At 46.7% G+C, this 15,000-nt stretch overlaps 1 protein-coding gene across 1 annotated transcript in view; it reads left to right on the top strand.

Annotated features, from left to right (window-relative positions):
* fras1 (Fraser extracellular matrix complex subunit 1) overlaps window positions 1–15,000 on the top strand; it is a 253,885-nt gene that overhangs the window by 78,982 nt on the left and 159,903 nt on the right. The window contains exons 8-12 of the mRNA XM_063195280.1: window positions 3,071–3,172; window positions 4,752–4,949; window positions 10,922–11,011; window positions 12,681–12,716; window positions 13,101–13,248. Coding sequence (XP_063051350.1) covers window positions 3,071–3,172; window positions 4,752–4,949; window positions 10,922–11,011; window positions 12,681–12,716; window positions 13,101–13,248 — 574 coding nt within the window. The remainder of the gene's footprint in view (window positions 1–3,070; window positions 3,173–4,751; window positions 4,950–10,921; window positions 11,012–12,680; window positions 12,717–13,100; window positions 13,249–15,000) is intronic.

Here is a 15,000-nt window from a genome sequence, read left to right as displayed (position 1 = left end):
CCTCTCCCTCTCCTCCTCATTCGCTCTAGCCCTCCTCTCTCTCACTCCTTATTATACTCACACTTCTTCCTTATTCATTCATTCATTCATTCATTCATTCATTCATTCATTCATTTTCACCCACCAACTCCCACACTCATCTGCCTCTCCTCCTTGCTCGGCCCAGCCCCCCCCCTCCCTCCCTCTCTTTCCCGCTCTCTCTCTTTATTTCTTCCTCTCTTCTTCTCTTCCCTCTCTCTCCCTCACTTCCTCCCCCAATCGAAACTCCCTCGCTTCCTCTCTTCCTCATCCATCCATCCTTCCTCTCTCTCTCTCTCTCTCTCTCTCTCTCTCTCTCTCTCTCTCTCTCTCTCTCTCTCTCTCTCTCTCTCTCTCTCTCTCTCTCTCTCTCTCTCTCTCACTCTGTCCCAGTCCTCATTTCCCTCACGTCTCACTTCTCACCTTGACCCTCTCCTCCCCTCCCCTCCCCTCCCCGCATCTCTTTGTTCTTTTCCGCTCTGCCCTTCTGTCCACTTCCGTCTTCATTCATGCATCACACCATCATCTCTATCTTTGTCTCGCTCTGTCTATCTTTATCTCCGGCCTGCATTTGTCTGACTGTGTGTGTGTGTGTGTGTGTGTGTGTGTGTGTGTGTGTGTGTGTGTGTGTGTGTGTGTGTGTGTGTGTGTGTGTGTGTGTGTGTGTGTGTGTGTGTGTGTGTGTGCGCTTCATAACCACCCTCATATACTGTAGTCACACACACACACAGACACAGACACAGACGCAGACGCAGACACACACACACACACACACACACACACACACACACACACACACACACACACACACACACACACACACACACACACACACACACACACACACACACACACACACACACACACAGCAGGGTTATGGAACAGGCTCCTACTGTTTGGCCTTTCTTTGTTCTGTCTTTAAATGTCACTGAGTTCACCTTCGAGTGTTGCTTAACTGCCATTTCTCCACTGGATATTTCAAGCTGGCATGAAGGATAAAATAAGACATCTTGACTTAAACATTGTGACGTCTTCATAAAATCAGATGAAATACTATAGTATTTCTCTAACATGTTCGTCTTTGCCTGATATTTTCATCTTTTTCACATCTTTTCCCCTCTAATCTCCCCTTTAATCTGTATTTTCTCACATTTAAAAATGCTATAGTCAGAGATTAAAGATATCCCGCCATGCCTCACGTGTCTGCCTCTCATCTCTCTCTCCTCAGTTTAAAGTATGTTCTCTCTCTTCCTCTCCTCTGTGTGTACTGTATCCCTCTTTCTTCCCCTCATCTCAAACTCACATACTCTCTGTGTGTATCCCACTTTCTTTCCCCCATTTCTCTGTTCTGTGCCCCTCCCTCCCTCTCTCCTTCTCATCTCTCATCTGTGTCCCCCCTCTCTCTTCCTCTCTTTTCTCTCGTCAGGCTGGATCCCTCTTTTCCTCTCTCCTCTCACATGTGTCCCACTCATTCGTTCCCACATTTCTCTGCTCTGTTTCTATCCCTCTGTTTCTTTCATCTCTTCCCTGTGCCCCCCCCCCACTGCCCTCCGTTCCCCCTCTTCTCATCTTTCATCCTCATGTTTCTCCTGCATGTGTGTATCCCTCTCTCTCTGTCCAACATCTCTTTTGTTTGTATCTATCTCTTTTCCACTCAGATCTCGGTTCTATCAGAGTCTATCCCTCTGTCTTTTTACAGATCTCTGTTCTGTTCTGTCTTCTTTCTTTTCTCTGTTTGTTTGAATGTCTCTCTTTCTCTTTCTCACATGTTGTTTCTGAGTCACATCACACCAAAACATTACAGCCTTATCTCTTCTCCTCTCTTCTCTTCTCTTCTCTTCTCTTCTCTTCTCTTCTCTTCTCTTCTCTTCTCTTCTCTTCTCTTCTCTTCTCTTCTCTTCTCCTCCCCTCTCTTCTCTTCTCTTCTCTTCTCTTCTCTTCTCTTCTCTTCTCTTCTCTCCTCTCCTCTCCTCTCCTCTTCTCTTCTCTTCTCTTCTCTTCTCTTCTCTTCTCTTCTCTTCTCTTCTCTTCTCTTCTCTTCTCTTCTCTTCTCTTCTCTTCTCTTCTCCTCGGAGGGAAACTCTTCACTTTGATCAGAGCCTGCACACTCCCTCTAATGTGGACCCCATCACACGTCTCATAAGGAGACCCTGCACTCTTTCACTTATTTCATAGTCTGTCTCTCTTTCTCCCTAGCTCAGAGTTTCTCTCTTTCCATCTCTTTCTGTTCCTCTTGGTTTCTCTCTTTTGCACACTTTGACTTTCAGTTCATTGCATTTTCTATATCTGGTTTGGCTGAGATGCGACAAATGCATAATTTGTTACGACCCAATAATTGGAAAAAGGGGAGAGAGAAAGGGAGTGGGAGAGATGATTAAGGATAATAGGGAAAGAAATGAAAAGACAAATGAAAGAATTTGGGACTTTGAGTCGAAAGAATGTTTGAGGACGCTCAGGGTGAAATGCGTTGTTCGCTCTAAATAAAACCACAATTTTTTAACTTCAAGCAGTATGCAGCTGGTAGAAGATTTTTTTATTTTTTTTTGGATTGTGTATTTGGTCCTGCGGTTTCCAGCATCTACACACACACACACACACACACACACACACACACACACACACACACACACACACACACACACACACACACACACACACACACACACACACACACACACACATACACACACACACACACACACACACACACACACACACACACACACACACACACACACACACACTTTGCTTTGGTGGGGCCCGGATATAAAAAAAAATAATATTTTTTATTAGTATTATTATTTTATATTATATATATATTAGGGCCTTTTTATGCCTTTATTGACAGGATAGTATGAGATGCTGACAGGAAATGAGTGGGTGAGAGAGCTGAGGGAGTATTGGGAAATGACCCCGTCCGGACTCGAACCGGGGTCCCCATGGGCATGCAAGCCCAAATGTGGGGGGCTTAGCGCGCTGCGCCACTGCGCCCCCCATGGTATATATTTTTTTGTATTTATATTATATGTATCCTTTCTGCTCTCATCCGCAGCACGGAGAGCAGTGGCAGAAGAACAGCTGTACCACGTGTGTGTGTAACCAGGGCCAGTCCCAGTGCCAAAGCCAGACCTGCCCCAGACTCACCTGTGCCAAGGTAAGTGGAACGGAAGCCAACGAGCAGCGTTCGGCGGTAGAACGTTAACCCCTTAAGACCCGGCATTATAAATGAGCTGTTACCAGAATGGCAATGACCAGGTCGTAATGTATTACTAAAGGCCCCGTGACTTTATTAGTGTAGTACTAATGTAGTTAACTTTCAATGACTATTACAGCGTGCCACAGGAGGTATGGCGTGCATTAGGGGGCTACCAAGCCTCCCTCCTTACGACGCCTCATACTACAGATTACATATAGGATATGACAGCTTACACTGTTTGCTGAGGGCCCTCCTGGAAGGCAAATTTCACTACAAAATTACACAGACAGCGTCATAATTACAAGATATGAATTCAGGAAAACACGTCTGTCGTGGGCACTCAACGTTACAGATTAATTTTTTTAAAATTTGACATCTTATCACAATTCTGCAATTTTTTACTTTTGGCCATTCGGAGGGCCCCTGGCAGGTGGGGGGCCCTAGGCAACAGCTATATCTAGCCTGTTTGTTAATGGTAGCGTGTGCGTTGCAGGATTCAAGTGAGGGGTATTGCGTATGTGAGCACACCCAGAGGCAAAGGTATTAGGATTTGGCACCATGTGCTTGTGCGTGTCCGTGTGTAGTATGCGAGATAGAGAGCCAGAGAGTGTTGGAGACAGAGAGGGCGGGAGTGAGAAAGCAAAAGCACATTAGTCAGTGCCCTTGAGTCCTGGCCCTGACATTATAGGGTATTACATCAATTTAATGCCAATTTAGAGGCAATTTGTTCGCGGCAATATTGCCATTACTCAAGGCCGAGAGTATATCAGAGAGAGAACGCAAGACACTACTACTGCTGAACAAATCTTAACGTAATAATAAACACTGCCAGAGTTCGTCAGTAGCAAATCAGAGCATAGAGCACAGACGCCAAAGCAGCTTTGTGGGCCATATCGCAGCAGGCATTGTTGTGCTATTGTTTTCTGTGTGTTTTCTTTCTGTTTTTTTGTTTTGTTTATCTCCGTACAGTAAATGTATTTTGGGCCCCCTGAGAACCATTCTGTGGGTTGAGCACTCACTCGGCATCACTGAATCATTTATATCGTGTTTGCTTCTGTAGTCCCTCCGTATGTGCATGTAGAAGTCTGTTGTGGTGCGTATGTGTGTGGCGTTATTGTGTAATTCCCATTCTGGTAGTGCGCTGCTTTGAATCATATGCGTGCACATGTTGTGTGTGTGTGTGTGTGTGTGTGTGTGTGTGTGTGTGTGTGTGTGTGTGTGTGTGTGTGTGTGTGTGTGTGTGTGTGTGTGTGTGTGTGTGTGTGTGTGTGTGAGTGAGTGAGTGAGTGAGTGAGTGAGTGAGTGAGTGAGTGAGTGAGTGAGTGAGTGAGTGAGTGAGTGAGTGAGTGAACGAGCGTCTCAGTTGTGTATGTTTGCCTGTGTGTGTCTTTTTTGTGTGTATGTGTGTGTGTGTGTGTGTGTGTGTGTCTTTTTACATGTGTGCATGTGTTTAATCTGTGCGTGTGTGTGTGTGTGTGTGCGTGTGTGTGTGTGTGTGTGTGTGTGTGTGTGTGTCTGTGTGTGTGTTGTGTTCCAGGGGGAGACCAAGGTGAAGCGTGCAGGCCAGTGCTGTGAGGAGTGTGCGGCGGCCAAGGGCACCTGTCTGTACGAGGGGGCGGTGCGTTACCACGGCGACATGTGGAGCGGTAGCGGGTGCGAGTTCTGCCTGTGCGAGCGCGGCCAGGTGCTGTGCCAACGCGCCGAGTGTGGACGACTGCCGCCCACCTGCCCTGCGGTAAGAACACACACACACACACACACACACACACACACACACACACACTAATACATGATGTCACACACACACTAATACATGATGTCACACACACACTAATACATGATGTCACACACACACTATTGCATGCATGCACACACATACACACACACTCATGGACATTATCACACACTGTCATACACATTATATCACACGCATACAGAACACATTATCATGCAGGCTTGCATGCGCGCATGCACAGACAAGCGCGCACACACACACACACACACACACACACACACACACACACACACACACACACACACACACACACACACACACACACACACACACACACACACACACACACACACACACTTATATCACACACACATACTGTATACACGTTATATCACACACTATACTGTACACATTATCATGCACGTATCATGCATGCGCACACGCACACACAAGCGTGCACACACACACACACACACACACACACACACACACACACACACACACACACACACACACACACACACACACACACACACACACACACACACACACACACACACACACTCATCACACTCATACATGCATGCACGCACACATACAAACACATACTGCACAAAGCACACTGCATACAATAGACACAAAAGTACACTGCAGGTCAAATAGGGATAGTTCATGTTTTTTTAATTTTGTTTTGCTATTGTTTCTAAGTGCATAAGAGCGGGGTTTAGTGCATAGGACTGGTGCATCAGAGGCTAGTCCTTAAAACAGTCACAAAAGGGTCTTTACTAGCTACTTGAATGTTTAAAGAGATGACCCTAGTCTTGTAGCCTCTGGTCTCTCCTGTTCCACCCCTGATGGACAAAGGGCAGAGAGAAGCATTTGGACTGGATTTGCTAACACACTTTAATTCATGTGACAAAAAGAAAGTGTGTTTGGCACCTCGTTAGTGCTGTAGACGTTAGCTACCGCCTCTGTGGGTGGGTGACTGTCTGTCTGGGCTGGCTGGCCTACATTCACACGTCTCCCTCAGGCTAACTCCTAGTTTGGCGCTGCTAGAGTAAATGGGTGGATAGTATACCCATCATGTGGTGGGTGTGCTGTGTGGTGCTCTGTGTTAAGTGACCCACATCTCATTAATTACCTCCGCCAAGGAGGTGATGTTTTTGGCCGTGGTGTTGGTTTGTCTGTCTGTCTGTCTGTCTGTCTGTCTGTCTGTTTGTTTGTTTGTTTGTCTGTCTGTTTGTTTGTTTGTCAGCAGCATAACTCAAAAATTAATCACCGGATATGGACGAAACTTTGTGGGTTTGTTGATAATGACCCAAAGAACAAGTGATTAAATTCTGGGGGTGATCGGGATCACAAACCGGAACCAGGGGCCTCATTTATCATTTGTTCGTAGAATGCCTTCAAAATTGTGTCCTACGAGTGAAATGTAGAATGGTCGCACGTATAGAATTTTTTTTTTCGGGATTTATCAAACGTGCGTTGGCTGCTCCTACGCACTCCTCTGCATGATAAATCTCACACCTTCCAAATCACTGTGCACACGCGCATTCGGTGTAATTTGCATCCCGAAACACCTCCAATTAACCATATATGGCATTAAAATAAATTCAAATGCCATGTTAATTCAAAGGCCCCACCCTGTTTGGACACACATGAACACAAGCGGACACACGCGCCACTCGAAGCGCTGGCGGGAAGTGCGGAGACAGAAACATTTCCGCGGAAGAAATGGAGGTGCTTTCGACAGGGGGAGGACAGTGTTTCAAAATAAATAAAAGAAGGAGACACACATGGAAGAAAACACTGTCATATAGCACACTGTCATACTCCATTGTCATTAAAATCAAACTGTGCCTTGCACGGTCAATATTATTTGCAATTTCATGTTTCTCCCACTCGCACGCATGGCCTGAGACATTCGTAGATTCAGGCACATTTCTACGTTCAAGAAGTGCATGTTCATGAATACCAAACTTTGCTCAGGAATGATCGCACGCATGCTTTACACACAAATCTGTGCCTAAGAACGCTTGATAAAAGAGGCCCCCAGACTTTTTAAAAGATTCTGTCAGCAGGATAACTCAAAAACGAATCAACTGATTTGGAAACTTTGTGGAGTTGTTAGTAATGACCCAAGGTACAAGTGATTCAATTCTGGTGGTGATCCGGACCAGTACTTTTCAAAAGATTCCGAACCAGTACTTTTCAAAAGATTCTTCACCATCTAGATGCCCCCTGGTGATCAGAAATTGAATTGCGGGGACTCCACAAAAACAATGCATTGTAACATAGTCAAATGTATCAAGCAGCTTCCTTGGCGGAGGTCTACGCTCTCTGAGTGCTTCTAGTTACATTATGAAGTGAAAATGAAAGTGAAAGCCCAAGTGGGAAACTCCAACTCCCATTGTGACAAAGCACTCCACAGCACACAAGTGTTCACTGCACACAACAAAATTTAATGTATGCCTCACCCATGCAAGGGGGCAACCCCCAATGGCGCCCAAAAGGAAGCAGTGTGCGGCAGGATGGTTCCATGCTCCAGCTACCTCGGTCATGGAGGAGGATGAGGGAGAGCACTGGTTAATTACTCCCCCCACCAACCCAGGGGGTCGGGAGTCAAACGTTTTGGCTACAAGTCTAATGCTCCAACCGCTTACCCATGACTTCCCATTATGTTAGACATTATAAGCTGACGCTTATTAGTTACTAGTTACTTAGTTTACAAAGAAAAAGACAGGCACATCCATCTCAAAAAAACGTTTTGGGTGCAGGACTATCACATGAAACATACGTCCGCACAGCAAGGCTCCTGTTTCTCTTATTTGATTGTGACGTTTTGGAAGAAGCTGGTTTTATGGTCCTTGGAGCAATGTGGGATGAGGTGCCTTGCTCAAGGGTGCCTCAGCCATGGATGAAAGGTGTAGGGGGAGATGTAAGGGTGGGATTCGAACCTGCAACCCTCTGATTTGAAGAGCACCTCCCTAACCATTAGACCAAGGCTGCCACTGTCGCCCATATCCCAATCCTACCCCATCTGTCTCTCCCACTCATTTCATGTCCCCATTGTTTACTTTCCCATTGTATTAAAGGCAATACCCCCCCCCCCAAAAAAAAATAAACAAACAAGCAAATATATAAACAAACAAACACACAGACACACATCATGTAAGAGTTTTCTTTAATGGCTCCCAGACTGGCCCTGCCGTGGCTCTAACAGTTGGGCACTCTACTGCTAGCTATGCTGGAGACCCGGTTTCCATTCCGGCTTGAATTCTCTCCCACTCATTTCCTGTCACCATATTCACTATACGGTCCTAACAATAAAAGGTGAAAAGCCCCCCAAAATATATATGTTAAAGTGATTCTGTCCCATTTTTGGAAAGAGGCTCATATTACCCCCCCCTTGAGTTTAATTATTGAGTTATACCTTTCTCTTGTACTTTCAACCGTTCTCGGAGTATAGCAGTGCAAATTTTACCTCCATGCTAGCAGTTAACATTGAGTCCCATGAGACCAGCTGGCGGCTAACTGGTCTCATAGGACTCAAAGTTAACTGCTAGCTTGGAGGTAAAATATGCACTACCGTACTCCGAGAACGGCAGGAAGTACAGGAGAAAGGTAAACCTCAATTATTTAACTAAGGGGGAGGTGTAATATCAGCTTATTTCCAAAAATTAGAAAGTATCACTTTAAAAAAGGCTCTCAGACTGAGGGGAGCGTTTGTGAAAACACCCAGCCAGGTCAAAGATGTACTGTAGTGGTGAAAGATGGTTGCCATCCATGAATATTAAAAGTGAATCAGTACCCAGTGGTCAGCTCAAAATGAAAAGCATGTGCACACACTACACACGCACACACACACACACACACACACACACACACACACACACACACACAGACACACACACACACACACGCACGCACGCACACTACACACATACACACACACACACACACACACACACACACACACACACACACACACACACACACACACACACACACACACACACACACACTTCACCCACCCACAGCATCGTTGGATTAAGGAGGCACCGAATTAATTAATTACCGTGAAGATCGTGGTGAGGTGTGGAGGAACACCATAAATACATCACAGGGGCTGAGAGCAGTGTGTGTGTGTGTGTGTGTGTGTGTGTGTGTGTGTGTGTGTGTGTGTGTGTGTGTGTGTGTGTGTGTGTGTGTGTGTGTGTGTATGCGTGTGTGTGTGTGTGTGTGTGTGTGTGTGTGTGTGTGTGTGTGTGTGTGTGTGTGTGTGTGCGTGCGTGCGTGCACGCATGCGAATGCACATGTGCGTGGGTGTGTGTGTTTCTGTGTGTGCGTTTCTGTGTGTATGTGTGCGTGCATGCGCGTGTGTTTCAGTGTGTGTGTGTGTGTGTGTGTGCATGCATGCGTGCGTGTGTGCGTGCATTTGTGTGTGTGTGTGTGTGTGTGTGTGTGTGTGTGTGTGTGTGTGTATGCAAAGAGAGAGAGAAAGTGGTCCTGGGCCAGTTATCCCTCATTAATGATGAACAGCTGATTTGGCCGGCCTCCAGCGACACGGGGCCGCTGCAAAGGTCGCGCCATTGTAAGCCGAGACCGAGCGGGGGTGATCCATCAGGCAGTCAAAGCTGGCAATAGGGGGCTCGCTGTGTGTGTGTGTGTGTGTGTGTGTGTGTGTGTGTGTGTGTGTGTGTGTGTGTGTGTGTGTGTGTGTGTGTGTGTGTGTGTGTCTGTGTCTGTGTCTGTGTCTGTGTCTGTGTGTGTGTGTGTCCGTGCATGAGGCAGATAGAGAGACAGTGTGAGAGTGTATGTGGTGTGTCAGAGAGAGAGAGAGAGGGACAGACAGACAGAGAGAGAGAGAGAGAGTCTGTGTACATTTGTGTGAGTGTGGCGCCTCTCACAATACCCCCGTGCCCAGATTACAAAGTATTTCAGAGAGAGAGGGGGGAGGGCTGTGGAGCGGAAGGTTGGGGCGTTTGGAAGGGTAACAGAATCCTATAGGGCAACATGAGACTGCTGGAATCTTAAATACAGCATGATGCATGGCGTCATTCCTATTGTGCCGGAAGTGACAGATGTTTGCATTGTGAGAGCAGTTGAAACCCTGCGCCATCTATGCCACCCAATACAGGGCCCCCTCTCATTCTCTCTTTCTTTCTCTTTCTCCCTCCCTCTCTCCCCTTCTCTCCAATACAGCCCCCCCCTCTCTCTCTCTCTCGCTCTTTCTCTTTCTCCTTCCGTACCTCCTTCCTCCCTCTCTCTCTTCCTCTCTCTCTCTCCCTCTCCTTTTTTATTATTCATGTCCCTTTTTCTCTTCGTTTTTCGGCGAGTTCAGGCTTGCAGTTGGCCTCCCACCCTGGCAATGCAAGTTGCCCTGCACTTCACCCGGCTGGCTAGACAACCCTCGGTGGGAGAGCCAAGCAAAAGTCACATGGATTAAAAAAAAGAGAAAAAACGAGAGATATGATCACATCTTGGCTTGTCAGCGCCACTAGGAGGAGATTAAAAAACAACAACAACAGCAACAAGTAACTGTCAAGAAGCAATTTGGATTTGACAGTGTTAAGTAATTAGAATCCTTGTCGAATGAGCACACCACTTATAGCTTCCAAATCAAATCTCCCCCCTTCGTTGAGATGTACACGGTGTGATGGACACCTCTCTGTCTCTGGTTTGTCATTATTCCTGTGCGAGCATGTTGTATGATTCAACACACACACACTACACACACATGCAGACACACACATGCGCACGCACACACACGCACACACACACACACACACACACACACACACACACACACACACACACACACACACACACACACACACACACACACACACACACACACACACACACACACACACACACACACACGCTATTCCTGCTTGAGCATGCTGGGTAATACACTAGATAATAATACTAATAATCCTCTTGGTCTGGTCTTGTGTTTGATATTGCAGGGGGAGGAGCTGGTCCACCTGCCAGGAAAGTGCTGCCCGGAATGCAAAGCCAAGCTCAGTTCTTGTATCTACACCCCTCCCAAGCAACAGGTAGGTTGCCGCCAGCCCTCTTACGGTAGGGACACATACACGCGAATTTGCGAACTTTGCCATTCATTCCTATGAGAGAGGCGAAGGCAAGCGAAAGCAAGCCAACAGGAGCGAAGCGAAGCGAAATTATTAAAGAAAGTTTAATGTTATGCAAATGAGGAGCGAATTCGCCTGCCACGGCCCAATCAAATCAACAACATAACTGTTCCATTCCATTTGATTCGCCGCGACGACCTGATGACGGTTGGATTTCGCCTCTCTTCGCCTCTCCTCGCTTCGCGTGCTTCGCCTCTTATGTGTCCCTACCGTTAAACACACGCACACACTCACACACATGCACGCAGGCACGCACACACGCAACACCGCTTCTCCCCTTGCTCCACATCACTGCCTGCAAAACAAAGATGTGTCTTTAATATGTGTCACCCCTTCTCTGTTTTTAGACCCCTTTAGAGAAAGTGTTGCTGTGTCTAAATCTTCGTTTGGGGCTTTTGTGCCGCACATGTGAAAATGGCTCTGTATCTGTTGGCAATTTTGTCACATCACTGACTGCGAAAACAAAGATGTTTGTTCAGTAGTTATTTTGCAACCAAGAGGGAGGGGGAAGGGATGGGAGTAAAGTCTGGATGTCAAATTAAAGCAGCAGATTTCACCCATGACTTTGCACCTCAGACAAGACAGACTGACAAACAGACTGACAGATAGACAGACAGACAGACAGACAGACAGACAGACAGACAGACAGACAGACAGACACACACACACACACACACACACACACACACACACACACACACACACACACACGCACACAGACACACACACACACACACACACACACACACACACACACACACACGCTCACACACACACGCACACACACACACACACACACACACACACACACACACACACACACACACACACACACACACACACACACACACACACACTACTGTCCAGCTCCAACTCCAGCACTGTGTTAATTAGCTAGTCCAGATGGTTAGCCAGAACACCAAGTAGGGCTCAGACAAAACTTAGACGCACACACGCTCACACACACACACACACACACACACACACACACACACACACACACACACACACACACACACACACACACACACACACACACACACACACACACACACACGTGTGCACACATGCGCGCACACACACACACACACACACACACACACACACACACACACACACACACACACACACACACACACACACGCTGACACAAACACATACACACACACACACACACACACACACACACACACACACACACACACACACACACACACACACACACACTGGCATGCACGGTGAGTCTGCGACAAACTTTAACTTTCTAAGTAGGAAAATAAAAGGTTAAGGGAGAAATAAAAAAGGACAAATGTTCCAACCCCACACGGATGCACACACACACGCACTCACACGCACTCACACGCACTCACACACACACACACACACACACACACACACACACACACACACACACACACACACACACACACACACACACACACACACACACACACACACACACACACACACACAGAGAGCGAGGTAGCAAGCTTTTAGCAATGCAACTCTCTCTCTTTCTGTTCTCTGCAGTAGTAATTTGAGCAAGTTTGGTCTGTGTGTGTTTTTTTTGCAGGGTCAGACAAAGCCAAGTCCAGCACAACGTCTGGCCGTAAGTACACACCAGCGCTTTCATCAGCAGCCAAGGACATTTGGAGTTATGAGCATTCCAATTGGTTTTCGCCAAACTGCATGATAGCTCATTACCATAATATTAGCTTTTAAAGGGCTTAACATGAAAAATAAGACACTTTACCACCTGTATAAACCCCAGCCAATGATTTTAACTGTATTAAACACCAAAATAGTGGCATACCCCTTTAATCGTCAAAATTCGCATTGCTCCTCCATCAGAGCAGTGAATTTGCTCTGGTCGTGTGCCCTCCATAGAGAAATAATGACTTCCGTTGCTTAGTTAGCGCAGGTCGATCTTGGTGTGAACAACTCCTTTCCTGTCCTGCTATTTTCCAACACCACTCTCTCTTCCCCTTCTCAGGACATGGAGAAGGTCACTGAGGGGCCGTGTCGTGAGTGCCAGTGTCGGGACGGGGAGGTGACCTGCTACCAGCCCTCCTGCCACACCTGTCCCCTGGGCATGCTGGCCGTCCCTGTGCAGGGACAATGCTGCCCAGAGTGCCAAGAGGGTAGGCTGTGCAGTTGTTTATTGTTCTATTTTGTCTTTGTATTTTCTTTGTTCTCTTCTGCTCTGTTCTGTTTTGTTACATTCTGCTCTCTTCTATTGTGTTCTCTGTTCTGTTCCCTGTGTCTTCTATTCTGTTTTCATTTCTGTTCCGTTTATTTTTTGTTGTATTATGTATTCTCTGTGGTGTTCTTTACTGTTATTTCATCTGCTATTCTGGACCTCGTTTCTCGAAAGCATCGTTGCTAACCAGTTAGCAACCTAGTAATAATAATAATATAATAATACTTTCGTTTCATATAGCGCCTTTCAAAACACCCAAGGACACTTCACAGAGTGTTGTGTGGAAAGTGTGAGTGTGTGTGCACGTCATTGTGTGAGCGTGTGTGTGAATACATGTAAGTAAAAGTGCTTGTGGAACTAGCAGCCATAAGCCTCCAGGAAGAGATGTGTCTTAGGTGTTGCTTAAACATGGCCAGTGAAGGGGCATTCTGGATGTGGTCGGGCAGATTGTTCCAAAGAATGGGAGCAGCAACATGGAAGGCTCTGTCACTGGTGGCCTTGAGCCTGGTACGAGGGACGATCAGCTGGCCCTTGGAAGAGGACCGCAGGGATCTTGAGGGGTCATAGGGGTGAAGGAGGTCTGTGGGGTAGTGGGGTGCCAGACCATTGAGGGATTTGAAAGTTAGGAGGAGGATGCTATAGATAATGTGTGGCTTGATGGGGAGCCAGGGAAGCTGCTTGAGTATGGGGGTGATGTGCTGCCAGGGTCTAGTGCCTGTTATGATCCTGGCAGCAGAGTTCTGGACATAGTAGGTTGCCAATGGGAAATTGCATTGCTGCCAAGTAAGTTGCTAATTTAGTTAGCAACAATGCTGTCGAGAAATGCACCCCTGTTCTGTGTTCTCTGTTCTGTTCTGTTCTGCTCTGTTCTATGCTCTCTGTTTTGCATTCCCATTTCTCTTCTGTTTTGTATTATCTGTTCTGTGTTGCATTCTCCACTCTCTCTTGTTTTGTGTCTTCTGTGCTTAAGTGTATCTGTTCAGTCCTGTTCAGTTCCTTTCTGTTCTATTCTGTACCGTCCTCTCCTGTCCTGTGTTCTTGAGCAGTGAATACGCCTCGCAAAACGAAATGCCTGAAGTGGCACACGATGAAAATTACTTTTACTTTACTTTCGATGTAAACAGCCTTCTTAAAACAGCGACAGGCTGTGTTGTTCCGTGTGTAAGAAATTGATTTGAGAATTTTGTGAATTTAGCCTTTGCTCGCATGATGAGCCATCTGAAAGAAGCATGGCAAAACAACATACCCTGTCTTGTTGGTATTCTGTGCTGTTTCAAGTGCCCTCTTTGCATTGGCAGCTTGGGACACTTGACAGTTTCTTAGCCCACTTTTCTGTAATGGCTGGATTACTGAATTGGCACAAATTGCAGGGAGAATACAAATGAAACACGCCACTGTTGCTGGCAGACTCCTTTCTGTCCTCCCCTCTTCGCTCTCCTCCTTCTCCTCCCCACCCCCTCCCCCCATTCATCCCTTTCTTCTGGTCTACTTCTCACATTCTATTTTGCTCTCTGTGCTCCTCTGTCCTTCATTTGAAAGAGAGGAAGGTCCTAGTGCGTGCTATTAGATTTCCTCGCGGTTAAATAGCATGGCTACCTCGTCCCGAGAGGCCTGTTGTTCTTCTCTTTCTCTCCCACAATTCCCCATCTCGCCCTTCCTCCTTCCTTCCCTCTTTTTCACTATCTTCTGATAT

This window comes from Engraulis encrasicolus, chromosome 3 (genome assembly GCF_034702125.1).
Source record: "Engraulis encrasicolus isolate BLACKSEA-1 chromosome 3, IST_EnEncr_1.0, whole genome shotgun sequence".
Taxonomy (NCBI): Eukaryota; Metazoa; Chordata; class Actinopteri; order Clupeiformes; family Engraulidae; genus Engraulis; species Engraulis encrasicolus.
Note: the sequence above shows the minus strand (reverse complement) of the source record. Positions and strands in the feature narration are given on the sequence as shown.